We start from the raw sequence: 21,547 nt of genomic DNA, 5'->3' as shown, positions 1-21,547 counted from the left end.
AATATCGATCCTTTCTGAGATTTGTAAATACTTGTCATTTACCGAGAAATTAATAGTAGGTGGGGGCTCTAATTAAAGACGGGCTTTCGAGCTTTTCGTATATATTAAACTCGGGTAGTTAGTAACCATATCGCATGCACTCTTCTTACTTCATCAACTAGGTCACTTAATTCTCCCAGTGTTTTAGATTTTACGTTTAATTAGCGAGGTGCATTTGTTTAGTGTCGTAAAAAAGAAACAATTCCCACGTATACATCATTTAAAAAAGACGATCGATTGAAGATAGTGAACCGATGAAGTATTCTATATATATATATAAACCAAACCTTATCTCATTAAAAGGAACAAAATTAAAGAAGAAGATGAATAATCTTGAATTAAAGATAACATGTACGAGTGATTCACATGATCCTAGAAACATAGGATTCTTTGGTGTTTAATCAAATCAAGTTAAAGATTCCAATGAATATACAGATAGATAATATTATTTATGCATGCATGTCTGATATCAATCAACAAACTAATTATCTAAAGCAGTATTATCAATGGATTAATAATTTATTAATATTGATGCATGGCTTTGGACATAGGTTTGGAATATTTATTAAAAGATGCAAATGGATCTGAACCCTCTGTGGTGGGGTTTTTTCAAAAAGAAAAAATAAAGACAGAATAATTACAACTTTGGGAGTTATATGTATATGTATATATATAGATGCAAATCTTATGTTAATTAGTTATGCAAGTCTTTTGTCTCACATTGACTATTATTATTCAATAATTATAGCCGTGGGGCTAAATAAAAGTGGGCATATATTATATCTATCTCGATTAATTCACCCACTGTATAATATATTTTGTAAGTCATACGAGATCGAGTAGTAAAATATATATATTGGCCAATTCAGTTATATATATATATATATATATTCGAATAATTTGATTGAACTCGGATAGTTAAATATATTTTTATCACAATACATATATATATATATATATATATATATATATATATATATATATATATATATATATATATATATATATATATATATATATATATATATATGCATGCAGCATGGGGTATTTCATCATCACACTTTGGCTTTAAGCCCTTTAAGCTTTTGGCTTTTACCACCGTATGTATATATATAAATATTATATATAAGTTGTATAAGTAGAGGGTTCTGAAATTCGTGTGTTAACAGTTTACATTGCTCCTTTTAATACGTCGTCGTTATGTATGTATATAAATATATATATATATATATATATATATATATATATATATATATATATATATAAATATATATATATATATATAAATATATATATATATATATATATATACACTGAATTGAATTGAAGAGACTTTTGAAGGATTTGGGTGTTTTATAACAGGACCAAAAGAAAAGACAGAAAGTGCATGCAGCAGCCTATCTTTGCATGTCAGAGCAATACCTACATTAATAAATTCATTCAATATTGTGAATAATTATCAAATAATAATAATAATTAAAAAAACATTATTAATTAACAAAATTAATATAAATGATGATGATGATGATGATGAATCATTAGAAGCTGATCAGAGCTATAGGATTCTTTCCTGATCTTTACGTAAGTTGCCATCATCATCATCTCTCTCTCTCTCTCTCTCTCTCTCTCTCTCTCTCTCTCTCTCTCTCTCTCTCTCTCTCTCTCTCTCTCTCTCTCTCTCTCTCTCTCTCTCTCTCTCTCTCTCTCTCTCTCTCTCTCTCTCTCTCTCTCTCTCTCTCTCTCTCTCTCTATACCATGCACCCCCACTCACCCACCCACCAAAACACGCACACACACAATTCTTACTTTGCAGAATTCTTTGCTTTTTCTGGTTTTTCGTGCCATTAATTATCAAATATATTTTAATTTTAATTTTGCCGTATATATGTATATATATAATTAGGTTGGGGTGACCAGCTAGCTCTTGTCACAAGTCTGCCACTATATATATATATAATTAATCATCACGTTTTTGTAGTATATATATATATTATTTCTACCTAGCTAGTGATATTATACAATACAAGCAGCTCAGCTGGTTTTTTATTAAAAAAACAAAAACATCCTTCTCTTGTCTGATTATATCTTCCTTCTCTCAACTGCATGCACAGCTGGTTTTCAGACAGATATATGTCTGAATTATATATTGTGATGCAGATATATATTCTCATGAGATATTAAGCAATCAATCCATATTGGTTAGATAGATTCAGACAGTGTTCACTTTCACCATCACCATTACCATTACCATTTCATTAATATCGATCAATACATATATCTTTCTATATACTTCCCCTTTCCTTCACTATCATAATATAATTCAAGAAATTAAACACCGTCACCTGCAGCTCGATCAGTTGTATCTATACATCGTCTATTATCTATATCTATCTACAAGTACGATTTAGCTAGCTTGGTTTCGAGAGCTGTTATTTTTCTTACAACCTTTTTGTGGTTCAAGAATTCAAACAAAGAGTTTAATTAAGGATCCTGTTGTTTGTTCTTTTCTCGTATTTGATTCTTTTTTTTCTGCTATATATAATATATATATAAGGAAGCATCATATATATATATATATATATCATCATGTTTCCGACAATGATGAATAATATCTCGGATTCATTAACCTCCGACGAAAGCAGCAGCATCATATCTTCGTCTTGCCCAGCTTCTAGGGTTCAACTTCAACACAACTTCGGAACCCTATCTTCAATTATTATGCTACCACATCATAATTCACTCACCTCTGAACACAAAATCATCACCAAGAAGAAAAGAAACCTCCCAGGAAACCCAGGTTCAATTATCAAAAATCTTGATTATTCATATTAACTAATTAATTAATGAATTTCCATTGAAATATATAATTTGACCTAGCTGGGATATATTTTTTGTTTTAGATCCTGATGCAGAAGTGATAGCACTATCTCCGGCAACCCTAATGGCGACGAACAGATTCGTGTGCGAGGTGTGCAACAAGGGTTTCCAGAGGGATCAGAATCTGCAGCTACACAGGAGAGGGCACAATCTGCCATGGAAGCTCAAGCAGAGAAGCGGCAAAGAAATCAAGAAGAGGGCTTACGTATGCCCGGAGGCCACGTGTCTACACCACCACCCTTCTAGGGCTTTGGGAGATCTTACAGGGATCAAGAAACACTACTGCAGGAAACATGGCGAGAAGAAATGGAAGTGCGATAAATGCTCCAAAGTTTACGCCGTTCAATCCGATTGGAAAGCCCACTCTAAAACCTGTGGAACTAGGGAGTACAGATGTGATTGTGGTGCCCTCTTCTCCAGGTTATTTTTATTTTAATTTATTAGCATTGGATTAATTAATCAGCCATGAATCTTGATTTAGGTCAAACTTATTATCTATAGTTTAATTAGGTTTCAGCATCACAAGTATCAAGAAAATACACTTAATGACTAAAATGTCATTTTTTTTTTTTAAATTATTATTTATGTGTCAAAAAAAAAATTGAGAAAAAATTGGAATGTAATAACTGCATCGTTGGAATTGATCTAAATTGATGATAATATGAACCAAAAATAAAATTAAAAATAAAAATGTGTAAGGGAAGGAGTAATAATTGTCAAGTGTACTGAAGAGTTGCAAGTACAAAGAATATAATGATGAAAAAAATTGAAATAAGTTGTGCAAGAAAGTTATGGAAGGTTTGAATACTTTTTGGCCCTGCTGCAAGAAAATTTATCATGGTGTGGTCGCTGTTTTACTGACAAGAGTAAAAATTCTCAACTTATATATATATATATATATATATATATATATATATATATATATATATATATATATATATATATATATATATATATATATATACAATATCATCATCATCGTCAAAACTGGTAATATTAATATCTGCACAAGTCATTGCCAATATCGCTGCACTGTTTTTTCTTTGCCTTGTTTGTATGTTGCTTCATAGAGTATACATTATGTGTAGTTTTGCACATGCACCCACACACACACACACACACCTGTGTGTGTGTGTGTTTGAGGGCAGGGCCGGTTCTGAGGGGAGGCGAAGTAGGCGGTCGCCTAGGGCCCCCGGATTTTTTCAATAATTTAGGGCCCCCAAATCTGTTTATATCCTTTATATATGAACATTTATTGAAAAAAAATATATATTATATATATAATAATTGAGAACCTTAATTCATAAATAGATATAAATCCACGATTCTTACTTGTTTCTATAATTCCTCTAATCATGGGGCCCCTAATTATTAAATTTATAATGTATTAGTTACATATTTTTATATATATTCACTTGTTTTAATGTTACTTTATGCAAATTATCCTTAAAAAAAATCGGGGCGCTGCCCCCAAACCCCTTAAACTTGAACCTCACTATATCACAAATTTCTACTCTTGCCATTGGCTATGTACCTTACAAAATCGAGTTAACATCGAGTTTATCACCTTTTTTGAAAAAAAATAAGTTTTATTGTATATTGTAGAAGGGCCCCATTTTTTAGTCGTCTTCAAATCTCGCCTAGGGCCCCCAAAATCTCAGGAACGGCCCTGTTTGAGGGGTTACTTTTTACCAAGTTCTGATCAGTGGTATATGTATTGTACTGTGGTCATATATATTTTGCATGCAAAATGTATACGTAACTATTTATATATGGTAAATATTTTTTTTTACAGTCATTTTCTTCATGAGTACTAATTAAAATCTATTGCGTGTGAATTCATTTTTTATAATACAGGAAGGATAGCTTTATCACACACAGGGCATTTTGTGATGCATTAGCTGAAGAAACTGCTAGAATCTCTGCTGCCACTAACTCTATCATCTTGCCACCAAACCCTAATTTTACTAATACCACCACCCAACAATACTTCCATTTCGAACCCCAAAACCTCCACCCTCCGCCACCTCTCCACCAGTTTTCCCACCGCCACATCAGCAACCAATGGGGCCCACCGTCACCCCAAAACCGATTACTAGTCCACATCAAACATGAAGACGAAGACACCAACATTATTAATAGTAATACTAATACTAATACTAATACTAATAATAATAATAATATGCCCCTTATTTCTTCACCACTCTACCAAAATAGGAGCCCCATGATGACGTCAGTACCCTTCGGGGACTTCCACGTAACATCCGGCCTGCCGCCACTTTCGGCCACCGCACTCCTCCAAAAAGCGGCCACAATGGGCGGCGGCGCCATGGGTCAGGTGAGCTCCACCATGGCCCACCTTGACATGCACGTGGCGGCGGCTTCTTCTCAGTGGCGGAAGAGTAGTACGGGTAATACTGATGGGTTCACCAGGGATTTTCTTGGCCTGACGGCTGGAGATCAATGCACCAGCACCACCACCGCCAGCGGCGGTGCAGGGAATATGAGGGAGCTGCTGTTACATACTGCAGCGTACGATCATAATTCTGCGTTGAAGCATCAGTCTGATTTATTTATGTTTTAAAAGAACATGTACTTTTTTTGTTAATTAATTAATTGTGCTCTAATGTTTGATGTTCTTCGGCACAAATTTGGCGAGTGTTTTATTTATAATTTGTTGCTGAAACAATAGACTCCTGATAGTAATTTAATGAGTCTGGTGAATTCTACTATTATTATTTTTAATTTTTTTTCTTGAGAAATAAATTTAGTGTTTGGAGTAGCTTGTTTTTATTACAGTGATCACTGATTATTTAGAAATCATGTAAATGTATATAGATATATAACTTAGATCCAAAATAAAAGAGCCAAGTAACATTAAATTAATTGTATTAATCACTTTCAGCATTTACATGATTTCTAAATAAAGTAGTACTAGTAAAGGTTGTAAGAAAATTCAACATTAAATTAATTGTATTAAATCACAATTAAGGCTGTAAGAAAATTCAATAGGTTTTTTCCAAAAAAAAAAAAAAAAAAAAAAAAAAAAAAAAAAAAGAGCGGTGAAACTGAAAGCTACTGTATAGCCTTTTATAAAGCGTGTTTAGAGGCTGCTGCTGTAAGCGTGAGTTGAAAAAGGAAACTAAGTTGATGCCCTATGTGTTTCCGTGCAATGCTTAGTGGTGGTCCGACAATTTTGTGGTACCCATAAAACCATAATTATTATTATTAATTAAATAAATAATCAAAAAAAAATGTCAACGGCTAACAAAAAGATGCTGCTTAGTTGAACAAAGATAAAAAAAGTTTGGGATTACCATTCATTCACAGGGCCATCTTCTTTTTCTTTTGAGCACTCTTTTTCTCAATTTCTGTGCATATTTGCATTTGTCCTATTGTTACTGTTACCTTACCCCCACATGTAGGTATGTAAATAAGACGACCCGAGCCGAGCTGAGCCGCTCGAGCTGGAGCTGGAGCTTCAGCTTGAGAAAATCAGCCAAACTCGGCTCGTTTATACTCCTGTACACACAGGGACGGCAAAATAAACGCAGCATTTAATCTTAATACAACACATACATGCAACAAGCTCATGTTATTGCAAAAAGAACAAAAAACGAAAAACAGAAGGAACCATGTTCTACCAACATTGCAAGGAAAATGCGAAAGGAATCATATTCGGTGCAAGAATAAAGACACTGTATGTATATATGTATGTATATATCTTTAAGAGGTATATTCGACCGTCCCACGATTAAGAAAAAAAAGAGATGTATGCACAAGACCACTAGCTTTAAGAGGGTATATTCATCTTCCCATGATTAAGAAAAAGGATGTAATAAAAATGCAGTAAACTTACTTTGGTATATCCAATGCTTTTTAGAAAGTATTATTGTATGCAGTAAGTCACAGGTTAAGGTACCAATACATACCATTTTGCCTTGCAGATAAAAAGAGTAAAAGCCACATTCTTTCCATGATTCTCTCTCTCTCTTCTCTCTCTCTCTCTCTCTCTAAAAGAGTTGCATATGTCATGTTTCATCAGGGAATCTCATCTCCACAGACCAAACACCTTTTGTTCCTTTTTTCTTCTTTCTTCTAAAGCAAAATTATTACCAAGCTTCTTTCCTGTGCTTTTTTTTTTTAAATATCTTTTTTCCCTCTTCTACTGCAAATCCCCAGGCAATACAGTAAATACTCTTGCATGTCACCACAGCAATGAATAAATTATCACATGATAAGTTCAAAACGCAATGTCGTAATCAATTTTTGGCTCCAACCATAACAAGAAGAAGGCCTCTGCCTAATTTCAAGATTCGATAAGTGCTTAAACAGTGCAGCAAATAAATTATTTAACTGATAAAAAATTAACATGATATTAATCTTAAAGTATATAAGTTCAGAGTAACACTAGGTGCGTCAATAGTAAAAACGAAATGTCGATAACATCTTAAATAATAGGGGCATAGTTAGAAGTGGTGTGAGTGACCAGTAGAGTATATGAATGTCAAAAACTTTATTGTTTTGAAATGTAAAGGGACAAACATCACAAATTCCAAATTAAAGTGCGGCTGTCCAAAATCACTCGGTTAAGACATTATTGACCTAATTATTGATAAGCTTTGGACTATCTTTATCCTTTTACATCCACATCACATGTTAAGCTTGTCTTTGATTTCATCATTATAGCTTTTATAAGGTCCACTTAACTTTTATGTCTACATCCAAAATCTTATTAATTTGGCAATAATTGTTATAAGGTCACCTGACAAGCACGAGAAAGTTCATGGTGAAACCTAAATCAAAATATATTAGCTTTCACTACATATGTCCAAAATATATTGAATTTCAAGTAACAGAAAATTAGTGAGACTTAAAAATTAATATACAAAAGTCATAACAGAGGTGGGCACAAATGACTCACATGTATAACTGAAACCAAGAACGAAAATCCTCCATTTCAATTTGATGTGATTCACGACCCAGGACTAGAAATTAGCAACGTTGACAGTATTTTATTAGTCGCTCAATCCTTTTGCACCAACGGTTTTGGCCCATTAACATTAATTCCCAAATACTGAACCAGCACGTTGTTGAATGCCTGCCACCAGAAAGAACCGTATAAAAAATTTCTCTGTTGCCATTTGACACAATACTTTAGCCATGTAAATGATATTTTATACTATGGACAAAATAATGATGCATCTGATACATGAATCAGCATAAGCACAGAGGAAAAAGCCGACGAGGGGAAAGGAAAGCATACAAGATCAAGGGTATGAATGAGACATTTCAATTGATCAGGAAATAAATATGCATGTCTGATGTTACAACGGTAGATAGACAAGGAAATCTGCTAAATTGAACATGATTAAAAGACAAACTTAATCCAAAATGGAATGGAGGAATTTTCAGCTTCTATCGTCATAAAACAGGAGATGGACCACTACGGAATCATCTTTATTGATTTTAGCATAAAAAGTTTGACGGCTAGCAATCCACTAGTTCTACCTTAAGTGAACGGAGGAGAATATCTTTTACAGCAATTTGAGACATATATTATGATCATATGCCAGAGGTGCATTGCTAATTCACTCCATATAAGAAGATAGAGATATTCACGGGATGTTGCATTCATGACAATACGAGAGAACAATAACATACCTGGCTTGCAAATGACTCCTTCCCATTCAAAAGAGCATCCATGGCAGCGAACTGGTCATCAAACACGCTGTAAAATTTCTGGTAAAATTGACTCCTGAAAATATCAGAAAAAATTAATTAATAAGACCCAATTAGTACAGTCTTTATAGAGAACAAAACCACCGTGAAAGAAAATCAATATTCACCCATCAGCTGCCCCAATCGTTTGATCCATCTGCTCAAATTTCCTGGTAAGGACTTCTGCACCCACTGGGGAGAGAGCGTGCAATACAAAAGCCTCTAACGTCCGAGGAAAATTGTGCTGAAAATGCAGAGTTTAATTGAGAAGTTTAAATCAGGAGACATCGAAGAAAAAGAGAATCATAGAGTATTAAGAAACAGCAAACAGGACTTATCAAAATTGAGCAAGATATGCAATTGTTTTTGCAGAAAAAAAAGTAGGAAAAGGGCACACTTCAAACTACAGAAAACCATCTCATAAATACAGCTAGAGCTGAACAAGCAAACAAAATTGTTCTGGGCCAAAAAGTAAGGATAATAAATACAGAACAGAAGAAACAAAAGAAACAAAAGAAACAAAAGAGAAAACTCCTATAAATTTGTCCGACGTTCCGCCCAACCTTCCAGAAGCGGAAGAATTTAGTGACTGAGATAAAATTAGATTGCAATGATGACTACCCAACTAACAGGAAAATGATATTAATCTCGGGTTCTAAAGTTGTTAATTCGCAAATCATCATCAGTCCACAGGGGTCAACATCACCAGTGCTCAAGAATCAACCGCTTTCAAATTTAGAATAACACCAAAAAAATGTGTAGTAGTCTCCACCAGATAGAAGATATTGAGTTTAATTTCAATCATAACTCCATATCTCTTTTTCGTAAATACATTATCTTTTAACACAACTCCCCCAAGTTCCAAAAGTTTTATCTATTCAAATTTCTTCTTGCAAGTATATTTTGTTCAGGCCTAAGTGATAAATGCATCTCCCCTTGGTATAGAACCAAGTTTTTAACCTTGCTATGTCCATAGAGGAATGTTAGAAAGGAAAGGAAGCCGGGCATATATAGTAAAGTAAAGCACATCCAGCCAAGTTTATGTTCTTTTTGTTTCATATTGTTTAGTATATTTGTAACAGAAGAGGCAATGAGAATTTCATAAAGGAGCAGGAACTCACTGCCATGGTCAGAAAGACACTTTGAAAAGCACGTGGTTCAAGGCTCCAAACAACATTAGCTATCGGATCTTCTTCTAAGTTGAAGAATTTTGTTTTAACAATTTTCTCGATTTTGCCCTCCTCTCCACTTACAGAACATTCTGTTTGGATGTCGCCTACTGGTTGAATCTGGTCAATTTGGTGATGGACTAATGAAACAAGTTCATTAAGACATCTAAGTGCTTCAGGTTGCAGGTCATTCAATGAAAAACCTTGCTCCAGCTTTTCTTTCATACTGAGTGTGTGATGGTTCAGATCCAGATCTTTGTCAAAATAACCTGGTACCCTCACATTGTGTTCGCAAAACAAATAACCATATGAGTGAATACAACAAACACTTTTCATCAAGTGTAACAAAATATGCAAAGAAGATATCAAAATGAAAGGACTAAGAAGATTCAGTAATAACCTGCATTTCCATTACTAGACTGGCCACTTGCATTAGCCACTTCTTTATCAACAGCGGTCGAAGGCGTACAAAGCATTCGATTCTGTCCTGATCACATGACAAGCTAAGGGGCCTAATGGTAAACTAAACCTTCTTATTGCACCAGTACGGTCGTAAGGATTAACATTTTAATCAAAATAAAGTTAAGCTCTAGTGAACAGGTTAAAAGAAATACAACATAAATATTATGGTCCCAACTAGTTGGTAATATTCAAGGGCGTAATGTGCTTACCATTTCCCTGTCAGTCAACCTAGGAATTTTGATGGAATGAAAAATGAAAAAGAAAAAGGGAGAACAAGTTAGATTGTTCCAGTATTAACTAAAGAACAAAAAATAACATACGAACTTAACGTACCTTTTCATTATTCTACGTAGATAGTATGCATCCATGTGTTCTAACATGCTAGACATCATGTCCGACTGCCACCAGAAATTGACAGCTATAGTTATGTCTCCACTGTCCACTTGGTGGAACCTGGAATAGCAGGTAAAGGATATCTTTGAACATACAGTACAAACAATTAGTCATTCAAGGCAATGATTGTCAGATAACTAATTAAGTCAACAAGTACATGTGTTTCTTGTATGTTACACGATCTAGAGTAACTCCGCTTCAAGCACTTAACTGGAACTAGTTTAGTAGTTTATGTTACTGCTAACGAATTATTATTTTCCCTGTAAATTCAGCTTCCAAAATGATCAGTTTCCTTTACCATTGGAGTCTTTCAGAAATGACTACTTCCAGAAGAAGATAGAAAAATAAAACAGAATAAACATAAACAGAATGGTAAATCGGACAGGAAATAATGTGATTGGTACATGACGAAGGCCACTACTAAATTTCTCATTTTCCACCCAACATAAAACCAACCCTACATAGAAGCATATTCTTTCTCACTTAAATTTTCTCAATAATCTTGTTAATTTCAATACACTTATTAACCTCTTTCTAGAATTTAATCCAATTATGAACATAGAACCGAGCATCCATCTCCATGTGAACCCCACAATATCATTGTTACTATGACCTTGATGTGCCCCTATGCTAATGAGCTCAAGTTTTAAGAAGAAGAACGTTCTTCAGGGAAGAGATAAAAGATGAAATAATAAATAACAAAAAAATTAGTAACATCCAGAAAACAGTACTAATGTTACCATCCTTCAGGAATGAAAAGAGCATCCCCTGCGTAAAGAGTAACCTTCTGGGAGTACTCCTCCATCGATTTTGCCCTCGGATAGAGACTAAAATTAATGTTTCCTAAAGGAATGGCACTGCCAAAAAGAAAAATGTTTACGACATTAAAAAGCAACTAAAATTGATGAATATACAACAGAAGTAAGGTGTGAAGCATGTCAGTCCGCTCCAAACAGAGATGCAGGTTACTTAAATAAAACTGAATACCTGTGGTTCGAGGCTTCCCCATACAATGGCAATGGATATAAGGAGGAGCATGCAGAAGGAGGCCATAAAACAACTGATAACCAAATGGTTTTCGTCCCAACAGGTTCCATGCAGATACATAAGTATAAGAGGGTCAGAAGAAAAATCTTTAGGTAAATGTTATACTAAAGAAAGCTGAAGGGAAGCATATAACAACCTTCGTATAAGATAAGGAAGACATGATATAATTGTTTAGTCCTTTTACCCCAAGCAAAGTGACGTATATAAATATTTTTTTATGATATGCAAATCATAATTATATAAACATTAGATTTACAATCCATGCGCCCCAGCATACAACCTTCACTGAGTGAGCATTCAACCTAGTTTTCATACCAACTCCATTCAAAACTAAAATAATATTATCCAAAGAAACTCAAAAATGCCAAAATGCTGAATATTTTCCACCACCACTACCACTTTCTCCAAAGCACATATTGATACTGGAATTTATCATAAAATAGTAATAAATATCTAACAACGTAAATGCTAGGTTCCATACCTTGTTTGTGTCCTGAAATTATGCATAAAAGATTGTGGTGCGGATCGTAGTGAGTACTGGATCTAGTCCTAGAACTATTCATCCATAAATTGATGGAAGCCAGTACTTTCCCCTCCAGAAATCCAGGCTGTTTGGTTTAAACAAATGTATTAAAGATCCAATTTAAAAGGTTAAACGTGTTATGCATGCAGGTCAGCACTGGTTGAAGAATAAATGAGCAGGAAAATTCAGAATTATGACATGTATACCGTTTCAATATCTTCTCTTAGGCATTCCAACTGAGCCATTTCGTCATTCTCAGCATTCACAATGGGTACCTGAATTAAGTAATAGTTAGAACAGCTAAAAACCAACATAGTTATCAAGGCTATAGATGATCCAAGAAAGAATATCAGTTTAAAGGTTCAGGGATAGGTCTGTCAAATTGATAATCAAGAAAATAAATGCATAAATTACGGTAACATAAGAAAAGAGTTAATAAGATAATAACCCAAGCTTAAGAAAATAACTTAACAGAAGCAAGCTTATCATTGAAACTGAACATTGCTTTATGAACCTACACAGATTGTTATCAATATTAGCAATGCTTAGGGTGGACTCCAGCCCACTCCCAAAAGAAAATAAAATAGGTTGTATTATTTTATGTGTTAGCCCACCCAATCCATCTCATCAAACCCACTTAACAATATACACATTTAAAATCCAACAAAAAATATCATTTTCAAGAAACTGTAATTCATTTGGTACATACTACATTTTCATTTATGTTGTATGCATAAAAAATACACACATAACAATGAAACGAGCAACCTAGACTGACGCTTCCCATTTGTCTTCTTCAATTGACCAACCACAGAAAGTCAAACTCTCATTTTGTTCACTTAATTAATTCTAGATTCTCAAATGGCATGGCTCTCTAATTGCTGGGAGTTTGTGTGTGCATATATGTTGCGGTTTCCAGGATTGGGGTTTTTATAGAGTGGGAGGATGGCCCCTCTGCATCAGTCCACTGTCTCTGCATTAAGGTTAGGCAATCAAGTTTCAAACCAGAGGATTAAAAACCCAACTGGTCAATGACTTACAACCTGCGCTAGATATATTTGCTTCCGAGACTCTTCGCCTACTAAGTGATCACCATGTTCAGTGATAAGTCCCTCCGGCTTATGCTTCCTCAGTTGAGAAATCGAGTCTTTGCCATCATCTCCATATTGTAAAATATCCTTGCAGTATCCAAGAAAGGTGGAGAATGGCAGTGGAACCTATCAAAGCAGAACAACTTTCATCAACAACAATTACTGATTTCTAGGTTCGTATATTTCCCAAAAGTAGAGAAGAAGAAAACTCACCCTTTCATGACTTCTAATATCACCGTAAAACACAGGTGCCGATTTGGATAGCATAGCCCCCACCACCGAAGAGCCCACCATATCCTATTTGTCATGGAAAAAAGAATGTAACGGACACCTCAGAAGAATTAATCATGTCCAGGATATTTAAAAGTCAATATTAACTTAATACAACTAAACATTTCCCAATCTTACATGTAAATGTTCACTTGTTTAATTGGAATTTGAAATAGCAGACATGTTCAAACTGTGTAGTCGTGCCACATACTTGAAAGTTTAACAGTATTTGAGGCAAACCCTATCCCATTCGTGAAAGAGCTAAATTTCTAAGACACATTACCATGGTGTGTTAATTCATCACATATTTGAGTCACAGATTCTTCAAAAACAGTATAGCAGAAGAAGCAACTTACCATCAAGTAATCGAGGCCGCCGTTCAGAACATTCCATTTGGAAAACGCTTTCCATTCCTTTACGCATCCAGTGAACACCTTTCGAATTTGGGGGAAAAATCAGAGACATGGTTAGTAAAAAAGCACAAAGAAAAACTAAAAAAAACACAGGCACGTGTGTATGTTCGTTGTCGTGCAGATGTGCGAACATCGGACTGAATATGAATGTGATCAAGTAATTATTACAGCGGGGGCGTTTTTTGATTCAATCTGAGTAGCGAATTCTTCCGGCGACGGAATTTTACTGAACCGGTGAATTTGAAGAGACGACGACGACTCCATTACCCTATTCAGTCGATTGTTACTACTGAAAATTGGTTTGTAATGGAGTTAAATGCAAAAACCACCCCTGTGTTAATCCTAAAGACCAGAAAACCCCCCATGATAAAAAAAGTGACAAATACCCCCCTATAATGTGTTCAAGCAAGCACACCCAACCCTTTTTGTTTTCCCCCGTTGACCACTCATGAAAAGACAAAAAAGCCCTCAAGAAAAATATTTTAAGACTGAAACAATTTTTTTGGAATTTTCAATTCAGTCCATTGTATTTTCAATTAAGCCCTCTCTCCAATTAAAAAACACACAGTAACACACAAATACACACACTTCTCTCTGCGCAAGTATACAAACCTCACGCCACCACTGTCGTCTCCGCCGCCACCTTCTTATCATCATACAAATCTCAAACCCACTCAAGATTCAATCCATATCCGTCAAAAGCTCCGCCCAATTCAAAGAAAACGGGATTTTTTGCAACCTCTAAGATGGAGGACGTTGATCCGACGAGTTTGCTCCCGAAGAAAACCGCCGGCACAAGGCCACTGTAGCCCATCCTCGATTTCCTTACCCCCTGAATCGTGTTCAATTTCGATTTTCTCACTTAATTGAAGGCTGAAATTCTGAGTTGTTGGGGGAGGAACTGAAGACGGTGGGGAAGAATTGAAGTGGTGGCGGAATTGAAGAAGGGGGTACGGACTTACGGTGGAATTGAAGGTGGCGGCAGATTAGTGAAATAATAAATCTGAAAGTGGCGCCAAGGGGCCATTTGCGAGTGAAGACGACGATTTTGAGAGGGCCAACGGTGGATTTTTGCTCTTCGTCGAAGAACTCGTCGAAGTGGAGGTCGCCGGACGATAACTTGGTGAAGAGATTTAAGCGGGGGAAAAGGATGATAAAGGGAATTGCTGCAAGCAGATGGCGGCGAAGGAGGCTTGGGCAACTCTGAAGGTAGAACTTGATTTTTTAATGGCGGCGGCGGAGGAGGCTTGGGCAGGGAAGAAGAACATAATTTTTCAATTAATTAATTTATATAATATATATCTTTTCACAATTTATTTGTTTAAATTGAAAACTAAAAATACAGAAAGTTTCATAGGGGCGATTTTGTCTTTTCATACAAAATATTGTACAAAAATCAAACAGGAGTCGCACGAATAGCGCGTGAACGACACAGCCGATCGTGAGGGGGGGAAACGACTTTGACTATTGAATACAGGGGGGTTTGGGTCACTTTTTTTATCACAGGGGGTTTTCTGGTCTTTAGGATTAACACAGGGGTACTATTTGCATTTAACTCGTTTGTAATGTAAAACGCACTCAAGTGGGAGCGCTTTTCAATTTTACATTATGAAATTAGGGCAAATTAATGGGGTTTATTTTCGTAATTTGGTCAATTTATAGATAAATCAAATATTAACTAGAGTTTAACACAATGGGCCGCTCGGACTTTCGGCCCGTCAGTTGTGAATAGAAAAAACAAACGCACTATCAAAAATTATAATTTGTAGTGATATGGGCCGTTTTTTTGATATGAGACAACAATCGATGTGTTTTATTCGCCGATGGAAATTGGAATGAAATTTCAAATTTCGTTAATTCTGATTTGAAAATATTCGGATTTGGAACCGTATTTTTCTCCAATTTTTTTTTCCCAATTTGTTTATAACATTAATCGGAATTGTATATAAAATTATTGAAAATTTTGATATTCGATCCGATTTTAATTCCTAATACTTCGATTGTAATTCCATATTATAACTTGAGTTATATTTTTATATGAAAAAATATGAATATCGAAGAGCCAAGTAAATTATAACCTTGTAAAATATTAATTAGTACTATAAACTATTTGTTACACTTTTTCTTATCGTGAAATCTTTGTTTCAATTTGTTGTATCCGCATGTGGTTTTATTTATTGCATTTTGTCCTTCTTTTGAATTCTCTTGCATTTTCCTGTAAAAAAAAATAGAAAAATATTGTGAAAATTCGCATTTTATATTCGAATTTGGAACAAGAGATTATAAATTAATGTAGTTCCTGAAGTTTATAAAATTCTACCGATTCCGATGCATTCCGAAAGCGACATACATTTTTGCATTTCAATTTTTTTTAACGGAAAAAGCCATTTATGGGATAAAGTGTTTAATTATGAATATTTAAGGGATTTGCTTTTTACCGTTTGAAAATTGCTATTTACCGTTCAAAGACTCTCTCTCTCTCTCTAAAAAAAATCGCTTTCAAGACGATTTCATCACAAATCATTCTTATTGGTGTGATGTACGAACATAAATGAGTTCATCGGATGAAGATCTGGATAGCGGACACAGCGAGGTAAAAATTCCGTCTTTTCGATCGAAAAAAATGGGGTAAACGTTTAAAAGCCCATCTCGGGCGCCCGACGGTGCAGTGCACGCCCATGTTGGGCGTGCAGTTGGCTCTTGCGCGCCCATTATGGGCGTTTGTACGCCAACTGCACGCCCAACATGGGCGTGCACTGCACCGTTGGACGCCCGAGTTGGGCTTTTGGCTTTTAAACCCTTTTTTTTTTTTTTTTAAATCAATTTTTTTACGTTTTTTTCAGGACGATACGTCTACAATTGAAGTTGATCATACCGATTATTTTACCACTACTCAGTTGTTTGACTCGAAGGATGAGGTAGTGGTTTGGGTGAGGTTCGTTGCAAGAGGTCTTTTTGTGAAAATAGTAAAAAGAAGCACTCCTAAAAAAAAGATTTTTCTGACTTGTGACCTATACGGGGAGAAACGAGAATGTCCATCAACTAACCCAGACGCGCGCCCGAGAAGGACCGGTAGCAAAAAAATAGACTGTGGTTTTCAAATTGTCGGAGAGCTACGATGGGATAATAGATGGGAGGTCAGAGTAGTATACGGGAAGCATAATCATGTTCTGATATACAAGTCCGGGCATGGGATGAGTGCATTGTCTCAGGAGGAGGCGAAGATCATTAGTGATCTGTCACAAAGTCATGTGCCGCCCAAGAAGATTTTGGCTAACTTGAGACAAAATGGTTTGGGTCTCGATGCTTATTCGAAACAAATATACAATGAGAAGGCGAAATTGAAAAGACTATCTAGGGGTGACCGTACAGTGATGCAACATTTGATTGGGTTGCTTGAGGAGCATAACTATTACAAGATGGTTCCGTACTGATGAAACAACACATGCAGTTATTGATTTGATATGGGCTCACACTCAATCTGTCGAATTGTTAAGTAAGTTTCCGTACGTTATACTACTTGACAGTACTTACAAAACCAATCAGTACAAATTGCTTTTGTTGGAGATTGTTGGTGTTACTCCTGTCGGGAAAAATTTTACTGTTGCAGTCGCATTTTTGCGCCATGAAAATGAAGACCATTACACATGGGTGTTGCAAAAGCTGAAGAGACTTTTCCCCCCTCAGACTCTACCTAGTGCCATCGTGACTGATCGAGAGTTAGGGCTCATAAAGGCGCTAGAGAATGTATTTCCGACCGTACCTCATCTCTTATGTCTTTGGCACATTAACATGAATGTGGGGCGTCGTGCTTCAAGATGTCTCGGCAATAGTAGGCGTCGTGGCACGGTTTTTGTACTTGGTACATGGCAAACTTTGGTAAAATCAGTGTGTGAAGAAGATTTCGCCAAGAATTACACAGCTTTGATGGACGAGTACGCGAATTATCCAGATTTGATTGAGTATCTCCAAGACACTTGGCTCGTATACAAAGAGAAATTTGTAAAAGCATGGACGGATCTAATTTTCCATTTGGGTAATACATCGACAAGCAGGTATTTATTTATAAGTGGTTAAATATATATACTTAACTTACTGTCATGTTGTTTATTGAAACATAGCATATTCTAAACATATTAGGGTGGAGAGCAACCATAGAGCATTGAAGAGATGGTTGGAATCGCCCACGGGTGGCTTTGACACATTTTGGGCACAGTATCACTCACAGATGAAAGATCAATTTAACGAGATACTAGCCGATTTTGCAAAATCAAAGAGGATTCGGGCCCAGACGATCAACGTGCACGTATTTAAAATATTGTCCAGTGGAATTGTAACACATAACGCTCTGCAGATGTTGGACGATGAGAAGGATGAAGACATAGACGGTTGCGTCTGTTATATGAGGAAATGTCTTGGACTCCCATGCAGACATGAAATTCGTGCAAATGTGAATGCACGACGTGGTGTGTTTTATGCAGAGGATGTCCACATTTTTTGGAGGACATTTATTTCGGGATTCGGGGATTCCCTAGATGAAAGTGTTGGTTCTGTTCCCGACCACAGGTCACAGGCTATTGGCAGGCTAGAAGGGTTAATGAATGAGTTGCGTGAGCGGTCAGAAATTGAGATCACGGACGTGACAGATGTCGTTTTTGAACGAATGCATCCCGGGGCTATGGAAATGAATGAGCCATCAGTACTAGACTGCCCGAGAGGTAGACCGCGGAAGAACTCTACACAGAGGGATCGGTCAGGGCATGAGTTTCCATTATATCCGGGAGAAGGTGAAGAGTCTGGACGAGGACGAGGACGAGGACGATCACGAGGCAACAGAGGGCGTGGTTCATCTTCTGAGAGATCTAGCCGTGGCCGTGCTCGTTCATAGACCGTGAGTGGACCCGTAATAGGTCAAATTCCCCGACCCCCTTGGATGCGACAACTTCATTTCTGCCTTGTTCCGGAGGTTGTGACGTGGACGGACATTCAAGGGGATGGTAATTGTGGTTATCGAAGCGTCGCGTGTGCAGTGAAGAACCACGAGGATGATTGGATGGATGTTAGATTGGATGTTTATAACTGTATTAAAACACACGAAGAGTTCTTCAAGGATTATTTCGGTGGTGGTAATTTAGTGTATCGGGTGTTGGCGAGTGTCGCTTATTGGGACAACGCCCCAGCACCCTATGAGAAGTGGATGACTATCACGGACGTGGGCGTGGTTGGTGTCTGGCTGCCACCTCTCAATAAAAGCCTCTATTAGTGGGTTATTGTGCTGAGGCAGCGAACAATCACGCAAGTGATACAAGCCCGTACTCTCCAGTAGTGAGACACAATCATCGTCGTCGGGGCCCGGCCAAGTACACTTCGCGTGCGACCGTAATTTAACCATATGTCGACCCTGTTAAACATATATTCATATATAAGTATACCACAATCAAGTGTAAATATTATAAACAAAATTTATTAATATTAATAAGTATTACCTTTTCCCTCCCAAATGTCGTAGGCAATATGTGCTCCAAAACTCGGAATCAAGTGAACGTATTTAGGTCCACCGGGTGTCTCACCAGTCAACATCCAAGGTCGAGAAGGAAGTTTTTTTCTCGGAGCGGTGCGGGACCTCGAGACAGGATTAGAACCACCGAAAGTACCACCCATCGGGACAGGAGGCGGAGTCGGAGTCGGAACATCCTCGTAATCGTCATCGGATGGAAAATCCGGCACCGGAAACTGATACTTCTGCTGAAAGCGTAGTTGTGGATCGTACTCGTACTCCTGCGGATGCATATATGCATCCATGGGTGCATCCATCTCCTGTTCGGCCTCTGTCTCTGTCTCCTCCTCAATCATCGTACGTGGGGGTACAAAAGCACCAGTGTTTAGAACTGGTAACATTTCTATTATGTGTCCTTCCCTCCCGTTCCGCAGTAGTCTCCTCCACCGGATCTGCAAGAGGACGAATCAGGGGTCCTTTCCCTTTTCCCAGTCCGAATTTTTTCGCCCAATTAGACATCCTGTAAACATAAAATTATTATAATTTCATTGAATTAACTAAATTATATTAAATTTACTAACTTATTTTAATTCAGAAAAAAAAATTTTATTTTAAATCAGAAAAAAAAAAAAAAATTTATATCAAACGCCCATTTTGGGCTTTTCCCGGCCGAACCGACGCCTGGACCGGGCGCCGGTTCGCCCGGGAAAAGCCCAAACCGAGCGTCCAAAACGTGAGTACACGCCCAAGTCGGGCGCCGGTCGCCTGAACGGACGCCCACTTTGGGCGTCTGTTCAGGCAGCCGGCGCCCGACTTGGGCGTTCGTGCATTATTTTCGAAAATTTTAAAAGCCCTACAAATCGATTTGTAGGGCTTTTAAGCATGAAATTGGTTGCAAAATCGAGTTACCCATTGCATATAACACATGTAGGTGTTGAAATTACCTGAAAAAATCGAAGCCCAAGCAATGAAATTGGTTGAATTCGATATTTTTCGAAAAAAAAAAATTTTTCTGAAAATTTTCGAATGGGGTGGTTTTGGAGAGAGTTTAGAATTTTAGGGGTTTTAAAGAGATAAACTGTTTTTTGCTTTGAACGGTAAATAGCAATTGTTAAACCGTAAAGAGCATTTTCTATATTTAAGTAGATAAGTTAAATATAAAAAAGGGTAAATTACAACCACTCCCTTGAGGTATGGTCAATTTACTAAAAAATCCCTCTTATTTGGATAATTATATTTACTCCCTCAACTATATTTTTTTCTCACACAATCACCCTTACGATGTCAAATTCAATATAATATAATCATCTAGATTTCGTGGAATGTACTCTAGTTTGTACTCGTTTTGTGAAAAAATACAGTTTATGATGCACCACAATCAGATATATACAAACCAAAAAACACATATTATGATTATCTTGCTTCAAAATGTGGAGTTCAAATGGGATAAAACGAGTACAAAAGTGATAATATTCCATATAATCTCGAATATTCCACTAAATTTGAAACCGCGAGGGTGGACGTGTAAAAAGTTTTATAGATGAGGGGGTTGTTGTAAATACTCAAACAAAATAGGGGTTTTCGTAATTTGACCATAATTTATGAGTGGTTGAAATTTACCCTATAAAAAATAAATAAAAATGAATATATAATGAAATAATTAGGTGAAAAAAATGTCTCGATGGGGGCCCAACAAATTAGTCCATAATACACTGCGTAGTTCGCGCCATCCCGTGTTTGAAGTTTTAATTAATCCAAAGCGCGTGGGCCCGGTCTCTGCTTTACAATTCTAGCAGTTTTACAATAATAAGGCCCAATGTTTATAATATTTAATGAGAGGACAAAAAAAAAATTTATATTACGTCATAATTTATTTGTAATTAAATTGGTACCAATTTTATAAAAAAAAAAGAATTTAACTAGTTAACCATAGAACAAGACTTGATCATGTATATACATTAGTGGAAAATAAAATTGGACCATGTCACACGTTAGTTGTTTGAGTCAACAATTATGGCAGGTATGTATTTTCAATATACATAAAA

General features: G+C 36.4%; 2 protein-coding genes across 6 annotated transcripts; one reads left to right on the top strand and one right to left on the bottom strand.

The window, feature by feature from the left end:
• Positions 1 to 1,941: 1,941 nt before the first annotated feature.
• Positions 1,942 to 5,698, top strand: IDD12 (indeterminate(ID)-domain 12). The gene is made up of 3 exons (XM_012976348.2): positions 1,942 to 2,836; positions 2,940 to 3,336; positions 4,774 to 5,698. Exons 1-3 carry the CDS (start codon positions 2,626 to 2,628, stop codon positions 5,498 to 5,500), a joined length of 1,335 nt encoding a protein of 444 aa, XP_012831802.2. The 5' UTR covers positions 1,942 to 2,625; the 3' UTR covers positions 5,501 to 5,698.
• A 412-nt stretch (positions 5,699 to 6,110) lies between these two features.
• LOC105952776 (2-oxoglutarate (2OG) and Fe(II)-dependent oxygenase superfamily protein) lies at positions 6,111 to 15,620 on the bottom strand. Of its 5 annotated transcripts, none has more exons than XR_001172390.2 (17): positions 14,174 to 14,308; positions 13,949 to 14,026; positions 13,536 to 13,619; positions 13,275 to 13,448; positions 12,438 to 12,506; positions 12,190 to 12,316; positions 11,649 to 11,721; positions 11,402 to 11,518; positions 10,602 to 10,721; positions 10,478 to 10,496; positions 10,207 to 10,288; positions 9,759 to 10,075; positions 8,766 to 8,881; positions 8,581 to 8,674; positions 7,841 to 8,017; positions 6,849 to 7,219; positions 6,111 to 6,438 (listed from the first exon to the last, which is right to left on the bottom strand). XR_001172390.2 is itself a non-coding variant. In XM_088816278.1 (16 exons), the coding sequence occupies exons 2-16, from the start codon at positions 14,267 to 14,269 to the stop codon at positions 7,943 to 7,945; spliced, it is 1,641 nt and encodes a 546-aa protein (XP_088672404.1). In that variant the 5' UTR covers positions 14,270 to 14,273; positions 15,548 to 15,620; the 3' UTR covers positions 7,700 to 7,942. The 5 variants fall into 5 exon arrangements, 1 of the variants encoding a protein (XP_088672404.1); XR_016030683.1 differs by having other exon boundaries at positions 6,849 to 7,215; XR_016030684.1 differs by having other exon boundaries at positions 6,849 to 7,084.
• Between the last annotated feature and the right edge of the window lie 5,927 nt (positions 15,621 to 21,547).

Source organism: Erythranthe guttata, chromosome 4 (genome assembly GCF_056151865.1).
Source record: "Erythranthe guttata isolate IM_541 chromosome 4, IM_541, whole genome shotgun sequence".
NCBI classification, from domain to species: Eukaryota; Viridiplantae; Streptophyta; class Magnoliopsida; order Lamiales; family Phrymaceae; genus Erythranthe; species Erythranthe guttata.
Note: the sequence above shows the minus strand (reverse complement) of the source record. Positions and strands in the feature narration are given on the sequence as shown.

Bases quoted from the DNA above. Each gene is read 5' to 3' on its own strand.
- IDD12 (XM_012976348.2), top strand. From the start codon at position 2,626: ATGTTTCCGACAATGATGAATAATATCTCGGATTCATTAACCTCCGAC. The intron at 2,837-2,939 runs GTTCAATTATCA...TTTTTGTTTTAG, and splicing joins AAACCTCCCAGGAAACCCAG to ATCCTGATGCAGAAGTGATA. The intron at 3,337-4,773 runs GTTATTTTTATT...TTTATAATACAG, and splicing joins TGTGGTGCCCTCTTCTCCAG to GAAGGATAGCTTTATCACAC.
- LOC105952776 (XM_088816278.1), bottom strand. From the start codon at position 14,269: ATGGAGTCGTCGTCGTCTCTTCAAATTCACCGGTTCAGTAAAATTCCG. The intron at 11,519-11,648 runs GTATTCAGTTTT...TCTTTTTGGCAG, and splicing joins GGGGAAGCCTCGAACCACAG to TGCCATTCCTTTAGGAAACA. The intron at 8,882-9,758 runs GTGAGTTCCTGC...CTGCATTTTCAG, and splicing joins GTGTCTTTCTGACCATGGCA to CACAATTTTCCTCGGACGTT.